Source organism: Daphnia pulicaria, chromosome 1 (genome assembly GCF_021234035.1).
Source record: "Daphnia pulicaria isolate SC F1-1A chromosome 1, SC_F0-13Bv2, whole genome shotgun sequence".
Classification (NCBI taxonomy): domain Eukaryota; kingdom Metazoa; phylum Arthropoda; class Branchiopoda; order Diplostraca; family Daphniidae; genus Daphnia; species Daphnia pulicaria.
In genome coordinates, this window is record NC_060913.1 from 27,557,766 (window position 1) to 27,569,631 (window position 11,866).

The 11,866-nt window shown below is 38.3% G+C and overlaps 1 protein-coding gene across 1 annotated transcript; it reads right to left on the reverse strand.

The window, feature by feature from the left end:
• Positions 1-283: 283 nt before the first annotated feature.
• Positions 284-3,251, reverse strand: LOC124321078 (beta-glucosidase 6-like). Its single transcript, XM_046783986.1, has 13 exons — positions 3,016-3,251; positions 2,823-2,947; positions 2,621-2,752; positions 2,429-2,551; positions 2,314-2,362; positions 2,219-2,245; positions 2,046-2,153; positions 1,670-1,976; positions 1,442-1,603; positions 993-1,362; positions 734-929; positions 545-674; positions 284-483 (listed from the first exon to the last, which is right to left on the reverse strand). Exons 1-8 carry the CDS (start codon positions 3,179-3,181, stop codon positions 1,912-1,914), a joined length of 795 nt encoding a protein of 264 aa, XP_046639942.1. The 5' UTR covers positions 3,182-3,251; the 3' UTR covers positions 284-483; positions 545-674; positions 734-929; positions 993-1,362; positions 1,442-1,603; positions 1,670-1,911.
• Positions 3,252-11,866: the final 8,615 nt, after the last annotated feature.

An 11,866-nucleotide genomic window follows, 5' to 3' on the forward strand; every position in this document is an offset into this window, starting at 1 on the left:
GGAGTTTCAACTAATGTTTAAGTTGACACTTGACGAACTGCAAGTGTTGTTTACCAGCTGTCTAGATGTGAAAAAAAGAAATAGCGATGGAGGAATGAAATTGTCTAAAGAGCAATAACAACGAACCCATTCCATCAGAACGACAGAGAAAGCAACAATACACAGATTTTCGTATAACACGCAACGTCGCATAAGAAAAGCTTCAGCTGAACGTCTTGCATCTATAGCGGCTCTTACATCGTCATCGGACAACATGTCCGCAACTGACATATATTTCAGGATCGATTTTTCGAAATGATATGTATGCTCTTTGAAAACATGCTTGCTCATTGATGAGGAGTTATTAAATAACTTCAATTTCGAAAAAATTTGCAAAAAATTTCCCAAATGATTTAAGATTTCCAAAGTTCGCTTTTGCTACATCGTGGTTTAATAGGAAATCAAATGGAATAAACTAGTTTTCATCTAATTTGTTAATTTCATCTAGAAGATAAATTAAGAAATTAGCGTTCAACTATAAAAAAATATAAAAAAATGTATTTACCCAAATAGTCTTTCATTAATCTTCTCTTTTCAATTATAATTTTATTAATCCTGCTTTTGCGATCGTAACAATCCATAGATGAAGCTATAGACATTCTTTTTAGAATATCTTTGGATTCATCATCTGTAAGCTACATAAAATAAAGAATTATTTCATACCCCTTTGCTTTAAATTTATTTAAAAAAATACCAAAAAACGTGCCCGAGTTTCCTTAATCATGAAAAATTGGTTAAAGTTACCAAGATTCAGCCATTCATGTGTCTTGGCGAAACAACCAAGTGGTGTGTAGTAATCGCTCATGTCGCGATAGCAAGCCAAGCCGCTACCAACGGTTCCAATTGGCGGCAAGACGAATTGAACGTGTCCGTGCAAATTCGGCAATGTCCTACAAAATGTTTAGTTATTAAATTGTATTTTAATGGAAATTTAATAATGAATTTCCTCTTACGGACAAGTAGTTGTGAAATCCTGAAGAAGTTGCAATGCCTTTGATGAAATATCTTTGTGTTGTGATTGCCGTTGAACAGTCACGATGAAGTTGATTGGTGATGAGGTTGTTGGTGGAAGGATGAAGAGATTTATGGGTCTTTTCATCCCTTTTTTTAATTTAGGAAGTTGTCCTTTTTGACAGGTGTAACACACCCTTCTTCCTTCGCATTTGATTGTTTTGCTGCATGTATCCCAGCAAATTGGGCACCTAATGCCTGCTGGTATTTCGAAGAAATCAACTTCCAAGTATGATTTCATCGAGTCGATGTCAGCCGTACCACTTTCAATGTCATTCGGCTTGGTTTGTCGTCCGTATGGTAGCAATTCATCTAAAACGAAACATGTTTTTGATTAGAATTCAATGCGGATATTGAAACACTTTTTTTTGTGTCGTAGAAAAAAAGTTACCTTTGGCCATTTCTAGAAATTCGTTGTAAAACTTGTCATCCAGAAGTTTGCTCATCATTCAAGCAACTTTTTTGTTAGTTGTTTCACTTGGTTTAGGCATTTTTACGATCAATGAACACACCAGCACGAACAATTTGGTCTTATTTACAGGAAATAATGTGACTATTAACCAGATCCCAACGATATAGCAATGGATTTCTAAATTTCCGCGATTGTTATATTACTCACCACCTCGTGTACAACAAACCTTTGTCTAGCACGAAACGACGCTGCGATCATCAATCCGATAACAACGACATAACAATCGATTTATAAATTGACCCGATTGTTATATTACTCCCCACCTCGTGTTCAACCACGTAAACATAAGTGTGAAGACTTTTTGTTTCATGACGTCTGGATAATCTCCAGTGCCGTAAATGGGATTGGCAATCCAACCTCCAAGAAATTGCAATGCCCTTTCGGCCGCTTCAATATTTTCGAATTGGTCGTCTCTGATCGTACCAGTTGATATTAAGCGTTATTCCAACTTTCCCTGCAAAGTAAAATCGAGGATTTTTTAAAAGACTTGATGATTTTAAATTTTTTTCCAATGTTGAAATACCGTTTTGAGTTGGTTTGAATGAGGTTTCATATGCTTGATATGCTCTGGCGTGAGCCAAAATAATATGGTGACCCACCTGATAGGTGTAAGTACCTGGCCCGTATGTCCCTTTGATTAAAAATAATATGTTGGATACTATTTCTATGCAGCTTTCATTTATTTTATAGAATTACCTGGCGCAGTATTTCCAGAACCGTATCCTGACGTCCAAGGAAAAATTGTTTAACATAAACAAACTCAAACTGTAATGAAATGTTAGAAATAAAACCTTGATATGCAATGACCCATGGTTCGTTTATAGTGATCCAATATTTCACCTGTTAAGGACGTTTTAAAAAAAATTCTAACAGAAATTAGAAAGCCAAAAAAGTGTAACAACTTACGTCGTTGCCAAACTCAGTATAACAGAGACGAGAATATTCTTCAAACCAATCGACAATGCTTATATTTAGCCATCCCCCTATCAGTTCTAGTGCTTGTGGTAAGTCCCAGTGATACAAGGTCACCTATTCATCACCCAGATTTTATTTTTTTTTTTATTTGCAACAAGTCACAGAGATAAAAAAAATTCTTACCATTGGTTCGATTTTGGCGGCTTTAAGCGCCGCTATCAACGTTTTGTAGTAATCAATTCCTGCCTGGTTAACTTCACCGATGCCGTTGGGGAGAACTCGGGCCCAGGAAATAGAAAATCGATAATGAGTAACCTATATGTGGGTTCGTTGTATATAAATGAGATTAGTTATTTAATTCGTAGAGTTATACATTTGAGATTACTCCCAAACTTTGAAGGGCTTCAATATCCTTTTGGTAGAAGTAGTAACTGTTACAAGCTACTTTTCTGGACGATCCGTCAGACACGTGATTTGGATCGTTCATCCAGACGTCGTAGATACTTAGTCCTTTGCATTTTTATATATAAACAATTATTAGCTGTTGGCTGACTTTCAAAGCAGCATTTTAAATTTACCGTCAGCATCCCATCCGCCTTCGATCTGATAAGCGCTTGTAGCCGCAGCCCACATGAAGTCAGACGAGAAGTTGTCATAGACTAACGGTTCATCCACATAAATACCTGTAGTAAGTGCGAAGACGGCAAACTGCATTAAAAATCTGGCACAATTAGTGACCTTCATCTCAACTAAATTTCTGAATTTTAGAAAATAACAACGTTGTGGAGTAATAATGACTTAAGTGAGTACTGTCGAAGCGAAACACTTTGACTAATAATAGGCTGATATTACAGTCACAATAAACCCAGACTTTATCTGTCTTGTCTGCCATAATAGATATGACATATGAACTTTGATCTAGTTTTTAGATATAATCAAACCAGTAGGGATTCAAACTCAATTTAAAACCGACTGCAGCTGTTAAAAAAAAAATTTTCCTCATCTGCTGAAGGATCTGACACCTTTATTTAGTCCTATATTGAATTCTTGTTGTAATTAACACGATTACCCAAATCAATTCGAATAAGTTACAGCATTTGGTCGTACGTGTCATTTTCTATAACTTTAATTGTTGTTTATGGGCGTTTATGGGCTCTGTAACAAAACGTGCATGATAACGACTCCAGTATCGGAAAATTCCTATAATTTAAGCATAATAACCACCTAATCCATTGAATAAAATTATTTAAAGTTGTAAGTAACTGTTGTTTTTTTAATAAACAGCCAACTTATCAGTTGGGGATTCATCGCACCAGCTTCCTCCAAGGTCATCAACCGCGTAACTAAAATTTTGGTCGCTATCGTAGTCTATTGAGCATGCTTAGTCTCAGAAAGTACGTTGGGAACATTATTTCCATACTGTATATGGCACATTTTGCAGTAACATGTATACTCGTAAACCGAAAAAATTTTGAATAAGATAAAATTTGATTAATGTCTTTATTGAGACTCTTTAAGTGCCCCATACAAAAAGCAGAAATAGCTAGACAATGAAACAAGAAGGTTAGAATTTGTTTAAATTTGAATAGGCTTAGCAGAAGAAACTCTAAGTCCAAAGGGTTGTCAAAGGTATGTAAAACATAAATAAATTGTAGCATACAACTTTGAAACAGATTCTCTGAAAAGGAAAATACTTGTAGCCGAATTGGCTGTTCCCTCAACAATTTCGGATATGCCTGATCGGTGTTAACATGTCATCTACCACAAATTTTTGGTTTATTCAACTATCATCACGCAACATCTACGGGGACATACCCTGTGCCAACAGAAAAATTGTGGATGCAAATAATTCACACTGGGAAATGCCATTGGGATCTAGCTGTTTCTGGTTTTCCTGTGTGTAGAAACAATGATGTTGCTGTTTATGACAGCATGGGGTTTGAAAGAGTTTCAGAAGAGGAAACCGTGAAAGCCATTTCCAGCTTACTGGGTCGCACTAACTACAACTTAATTGCCCCAAGCTGTCAAAAACAAGCTGACAAAAGTAGTTGTGGTGTTTTTGCTGTTGCTTTTGCTGTTGAAGTTGCTTTAGGAGCAGACCCTTCAACTATTGCCCTGGTGAAAGAAGCGCAAATGAAGGACCATTTTTAAAAAATAATGTTTACGAGATTAGATATAAAACCTTTTCCCAAAACATCGACATCTAAGGTGCAACCGGCAATCTAAGACAAAAAGTATGGAAAATAACCAGTTAAAAATAATCTCATTGTTGCTTTATGTTGTTTATCCTTCCTCCAACACAAATGTCAATTCAGTTTTCCCGTACTTTTGTTGATATCAAGTTTTTACTTCTAAAATGGATACAATACAATTTGACACAACACCCTGCGTACTGTCTAAAATTTGTTGTATCTAAATGGGGGGGGGGGTAATCTGCATGAATGATTTTCAATTTTTTTCCGATTCATGCGGCGATTCATGCAGAATACCTTCATGCAGTCATGCAGACTTGTCATGCAGATTACCAACACCCCAAACTTATTCACCTATTCCTACTATTCACCGAGTACTAGCAACCCTTTTTTACAACGCCTACAATTTATCATACGAAGCTCTTTCACGTTTATTTGAAGCACACTTCTTAATGATTGTTAAAGTGATTCATGTATTTTGAAAATTATTGTTGCAAAGTATTAACCTCATTTTAGATTATGCAACAATTTTTGGAAAATCACTGTAACAAAGGTTCAATTTTTCATGAAAATTGGGTTAAAAATTCTCAAAGGGCAGAAAGCCGAGTCTCTGGTACCTAAAAAAAAGCACAGAAAAAAAATAGACAAACTTAGGTAAAAAAGTTTAATTTTTCATTAATAATTTAGATCAGTGCTAATGAGTTGTTACGATGTAATGTTATACCTAGAAAGGTCCCGTCACAGCAACGCCCCTCCCCCAAGTGCAACACAGCTTTTTGGTGTGTTTTTAGATGAATCAAAATTCGCATAATTATCTCGAATCGATTTTCCCGTACATTTCATCTTCACGTCAGGTTTGTAACAAGTTTAGCATTTACTGTATCTTTCGTCCATGTTTTTTGGGTTTTTCTCGTGACCTTTTTTAAATCCAGTAAAAGACCAAACAGGGTTAAAATAGAATGGGTGTGTACAGAATCGACTCGATCAAGTTATTTTGATCATATGATGATCACGTGATCTCTATAAATTCACACATAACTCGTTGAGCAACCCTACGTAGAGTTAAAACATATTTAGCGTTGCCCTTGACTTTTTATAGACAATGGACAAGAAAATTTGTTAATTAAAAAAACAGCAGACGACTAAAAATTTCGATACCAAGAAAGCGTGGTCCCAATAGCTTCCTAGTGAATGGAATCGAATACGTTTATTCATCGCAGCCAATTTTACAAAGTATTAATTTTTTTATAATTTGTATTTTAATTATGTTAACTAAAAGGAGTAAGTGACGTGCGAAATGTTAGACCAGTTGGACCTGTTGTTCGTGCTCGTCCAGCCAAACGCCCGATTGTCTTAACGCCTATATCTTTTCCTGTACAGCTGCAACGAAATTGACTGCCGAATGTTATGTGTCGTCCAATAGGTAGTATGGAATTGGTTCGTTAACAACAAAAAGCAATCTTTATTATCGTTAATAGTTCCAAGCCAAGATGTGCCTCGTGATTTGGAAATATCCACTACAACTTCTACTGTGGCCACTCTAAAAATGGATGCTATTGTTAGTCATGTAATTTTCTTTGAATGTGAAACCTGCTTTGAAACATGTTCAAGTTCCATTATCCATTCATGATGGCAGCACAAATTCCTACGCCTAGAAAATGTTACCAAATCAATCTCAATGTATTTTGTCTCATGATACACACGTTTCATTTATTTTAACAATTACTGAATCCCACTATAATAATTGTATTCCAGGTTCATTACCTGTCAATTTTGGTTTTCTCTGTGCTACTGAAAAAAGTAGACCACAAATTAATGTGGTAACCACTTCCAAATCTTTCTATTCTAACATCTCATATCGATGATACTGGGAGTCCATTTACAAAAATTTTTAATCTACAAAATGTAACCAAGGTGAACAGGTTGCTACGAAACAGTTGTTTCAATTCACAAATGATTTAGCATAACAATATTACAACAACAGACCATCTATACAAATAGTTACAGAATCGACTAGTGGAAAATCTGATTTCTAAACAAAAACACCAGCCAGTCGAGTGATATGGCTCCAGGAACGTTTTATTCTTTTATTGATTCGTGGAAGCGTCTTTCCAAAAAGAAAAGTTATGCTCAAGTAGGGAAAGGAATAACTCTGTAGACTGACGTAAGAGAAAAAAATTGTTATTTCTATTTATGTTAAGTAATGTTGGATATCAAAATATCACAGATTGCACAGGAATTAGTCAAAAGTGGAGGGCATCAGTATGGCGGTGTACACCCGAGTCCAAAAATATCTAACCCCCCCCCCCCCCAAAAAAAAAAGAAAGGCGCGAAAAATAATGGTACCGCAAAGAAATTGGTTGCGCAATTACTGTCATCTAGAAAAGTCTTTTTTCAATGCAAAACAAGTGGAAAGGATGGGTGATAAGCATATTTTTTTACATGACAGTAAGCGCACAACCAATTTTGTTGCGGTACTATTATTTTTCGCGCCTTTCTTTTTTTTTTGGGGGGGGGGGGGGTAGATATTTATGGACTCGGGTGTACAAGTGCAAGACAAATACAGGGATCTTTTAAAAAGTATAAGGATAGTTCTGACGCAAAAAACAAACAAAGGGAGACCAAGCCCTGGAATTTCTACGACGCCTTCCACGATGCAGTAAAAGATAAGTCAGAAATATCTCTTAAGCATATCAGAGAAAGTGGTGCATGCAAACGTGACTTGCATGATGATAAGGTATTCTCTTTGTTTTTATTACACAATTACCTTGCGTTGAGTTGAATTTTTTATTTAATTGAATAGAGAGTAAACCGTTAATAAGTATAATTGTAAAGCAGGATCGGGACTATGTACAAATTGAAGATTCAGATGACGCTGATCCCGAGAGTTATTCATTAAAGAAGAAGAAGAAAAAGAAAGCAAGAGATTACTTTGAAGAGGCTATGATACAAGAGAAGAAAAGACAAGAGAAAGAAGAAAAGTGTTATCTAGAATTGAAGCCAAGGAAGAAGAAATCCTTCGTTATGTGAAAGAATTTAAAAGAAGTGGCTTACGAAAGGCAATTCTTGCAGAGACAAATGGGGTTAATTTAGCTGCCATCGCCGCCTCACTAGTTGGTAAAAGCAAAACTTTGAGTGAGGATACCCCTTGAAACTGTTCAGTTGGAATTTGACTTATGCTACTACTATGATACTAGTTTGCTTTCATTTAATTTGTTCAATCTTTGTGTAAATGCTGCTTTCAGTTCTACTTCATCTCGTCTCATGATCTCGTTTTAAGCCTGGTTTCTGAATTAGTTTAACCAGTAAAGGGTTATCAACCAGGCCAAAGTATTTATTTGTTTCTTCTATTCTTTGATTATTATTATTTTTGTGTTCGTGTCTGGACTCATCGTGTCTTGTGTTTTTTTCACGGACGATTCTCGATCGATCCTCGGTCGATTTTTTTTCTCTCCCTCTCCCCCTCTGCCAACAAATGGTAGCTATTGGGATCAAATTAAGGAAAAGGGGGGGGGGGCGATCATAAAGATGTCGGGTTCTCACCCATATTGTCTTAATTTTACGAGCATCTCCAATTCAACGGACTACTCCCCTTTCGTTCAAAAGCAAAAGTGTCGAAACCAAAAAGTTCGCTACTGCGGACAACAGTCAGTCGACGGCAAACCTTCAACAAGTGAAAATGGACCAACGATCCTCTGTGAGACTAGTGGTGAACGATACGCTCGTAGTCGCGTACTTCGCAACAAACATAGCAGTAACCTTTATTCGTCGTTCTACGGCGGAAGGGTTAGAGTGTTCAATCCGCCCAGTGTTCGAGTCAGATACATAGTTCACAGATCCGGCAACGTCGAGAGTACACTTAATAGAGGGTGAAATTAGTTTACCGTTACATTACGCTGGACAACAGACAGTCGTCCCCACGTACGTCGTTCAAAACGATGAAATTGGTGTCCTGATAGTGCTCGAAATGGATTTCTTATTAGCGCTAAAAGGCAGGCTGCTCAGTCAACATGGAGACGAAGAAATGAATCCACATTACCCCATCCCGGGTGAGGAAGACTTAACTGCATCCCGCCCCATTCATTCCACAGGATTGACCGTATCAATGGGATCACTTGCCTGGCAGCAACAATCAACTTATGAAATGGAACCCAGTCAAGACGGTCAATACCACTTTGACTCAATAACAAACACCAGATTCCCAATCTTAGGACCATAAACCTCCGAATGGGACCCAGCGGGGAGCATCCTAGGCCTTAATTTCCTGAGGCTAGCGGAATTCAGGATCGAATTCCCCGGCGCCACCATCCGATGGCCACAGACTCTCGCGGTCCACCTGGTACGTCGCCGCGCGGTGGCGATGAACGGGCCAACCTGCCACAGATGCCGCCAACCGGGCCACCTGCGCTCGCAGTTCACGGTCCGACCGCGCCCGGAAGAAAGGGCCATTGCCGAACGGCCCCAGCAGTAACTTTTTTTTATCTCTCCTTCTTTTCACTGTGGTCCTTCCTTGTCCCTTACCATTTAAATTTCCCCCTTCTTACAACATTTATTTCCATGAATATTTTTCAAATGGGTATCACTAAAACTCAGGATTCGGGGCTCGGGGAACTAAAACTCGGGAAATTCACTCGGGGATCGCCATTTTGTCGTCTGCTATTAAGTTGTTTCCCGAGTTTTAGAATTTTTAGACGGGGTGTCGGGTTTTAACAAGGGTAACTAAAACTCGGGGAATGTACTCGGGGGTCGCTGATTTTGACGGGCCCACCCACTTCGAAATAAGGAAGAAACCTTTTTTGCTGTCAATGTGTTTGAATCATTGATGGAAAATTCCATGTTTTTCATATTAAAATAGAGAAAGAATTCAAGATGATTTAATGATTGATTTCCTGTTGCGCAGTAATAGCCTACAGCGCAAAGTGCTCAATTCCCTAGAGGCTCAAATCTAGAATCTTGTCTTTCTCAATTCCCTAGAGGACATTATCCTCTCACCCCATCTCTCAGACTCTCACCCCATCTCGAAAAAACAGTTTGACTTCTTTCACGTAGCCTGTCATCAGAGTGTGTGTAATTCACCCATAGTTTGTTGAACTCTTCACTTGTGAAGACTCATTTTTGGTTCCTGATGAACATGTAATAAAAATGAAAACTTTTGGTTCAGCAGCAAATCAAGTGACTAAATGGCTGGCTGAACTTAAAGCCACGGATAAAGTGCCTTTTATGCCCTCTGGGGGATATGTCTACATTTACACGTGGAGTGACGGTCCCACCAAGAAAGGTAAACGGAAAGTTAATACAATTTGTGCTGCATAGTGATAATTGATGATAATTAAAATGAGTAGGCCTATATTTGTCAAGTATTGCTTTTATGAATTCCCCCATTAGGAATTCTTATTGACTCGTATCTAAATAGTAAATAATATGTAGTAAGTAGTATTCAATACTGCGCGTATTGAATAGTAAATTCACTCTAGTTTACATTCGACTAGTTGTCTTTCATGAAAACATGTACAGTACCTACCAGAAGTTTGGAAACGCGCGAGAGGAGCGGAGAGAAGCTTATGTAAAAAGCCGATTTTCGCCGCGTTCCCCAAAAATCGGGTTTTTGACGGAGGGTGTTGAAATTTTTTTTGGAAGTAGCCATAATAGTTGGCTACTTCCTGATTTTTTTTCAGATTTTTATATCTAAGGGGAGGGCAGCTACAAATGGATCTAAAAATTTGGAAACACGCTGTAGAAGCGTATTAAAAAGTGGCTACTTTGCCGCTCTCTAATTAGGGAAAAAATAGCCCTACAAACACGCCAAAAAAAGCAAAATAAAGAGCTTCGTTAGCTCTATGACAAGTGTCATTTTCAAATTTTTTGAGTTTCATTTAATATAATGAATTTCAAATTGAAAATGAGATTTGTCATTTTTGCCCATTTCTCCCCTTCTGTCCCACCCCGCGGTGTTGTCGCGATTTCTCCTTTGTTTCATTTCCGTAGGAAGGGTAAATATCGCCTACTAGAGCAAAGGCGAAAATTTCCCCCCTCCGAAAATGAAACAAAGGAGAAATCGCGACTCGGACTATATCTCAGTTTTGTTTTCAATTATCCACCACTATCCCAATTCATATATATTTTTTCTTTTGGTAGTTGATAACTACTATGATTGTTTTCTTTTCTCGTTTTTTTTCCCGATTGCTTATTTCTATCACTGAACCCCTTTTACTTTACACCAAGAATACCCGTCTTCCACCCCAGTTTCCCAATGCGTTCATTTTTTCTTCCTTTCAATATAACCATTTCGGTTTGTTTCTCTCCTCGTCCTCTCTCTCTTTCTCAAATTTTTCTGCTGTCGCATACTTGGATGTTTCTTTTCTCTCTCCAGCAATCCCCAGTTTCCCAAAATATGTGCGTACCTTAACGCAACGGTACTATACTACTGTCTCCCGTTTTAAATTTGTGCCAAAATGCCGACTCTTAGAGTCGTCTCTAAAGGAGACGACTCTGTAATGCCACGGAGGCAGCCCCACCCACTTAAAGATGGCCGCCACCAAGGACGTCACGCCCTGACGTCACGACCTGACGTCACGACCGGCACTACCCGACGTCACCCCCGACGTCACGCGGACGCAGCAGCCCGGTCAGCACTTCCAAACCCAAGATGACTTGCCACACTAACCCGTTCCAACTGGCCGCGCCATCCCGATATGACTTGGCGCGTCAGCCACGGATCAGCTCATCTTCCCCGCTCATTAACCCCCATATATAAACCGCACTTATCCATGTCTCTCGCTCTCTCGCTGTACTCCCTTCCTATTGACCGGACGTCAATACATCTGTCTGTCATACTCGACTTGTCTGAGGGTACCCTCTGTAATCACTCAATCGGGGTATTACACTTGCAATAGTTATTGTAATATTTATGCGAGTGCAAATATTTATTTTTTTGCAAAACATAACAGAGAAATATATATAAGTTAATCTGGATCTTCAAAGTAATCTACGACTGCAGCATAATTTGCTGCAATATCATTTCTTTTCTTTACGGCTCTTTCATATAGGAAGCCGTCGTCGCCAGGGTTATCCTGTTATTCATCCTGCCAATCGTTGTTGTGAACTACATCGTTAGGAAGGATAAATGGTATGTCAAGTGTTTAATTATGTAAGCAGCACGCAGCAACAATAATGCAGGTGAAAAAGTCAAAATTTCTCACATCGACAGTTCGTAGCCTCCTTAATTTTCCCTTTAGTC

Coding starts and splice junctions, on each gene's coding strand:
- LOC124321078 (XM_046783986.1), bottom strand. CDS start 3,181: ATGAAGGTCACTAATTGTGCCAGATTTTTAATGCAGTTTGCCGTCTTC. Junction 2,948..3,015: donor AGGCGGATGGGATGCTGACG/GTAAATTTAAAA, acceptor AAAAATGCAAAG/GACTAAGTATCTACGACGTC. Junction 2,154..2,218: donor TTCTGGAAATACTGCGCCAG/GTAATTCTATAA, acceptor TTTTAATCAAAG/GGACATACGGGCCAGGTACT.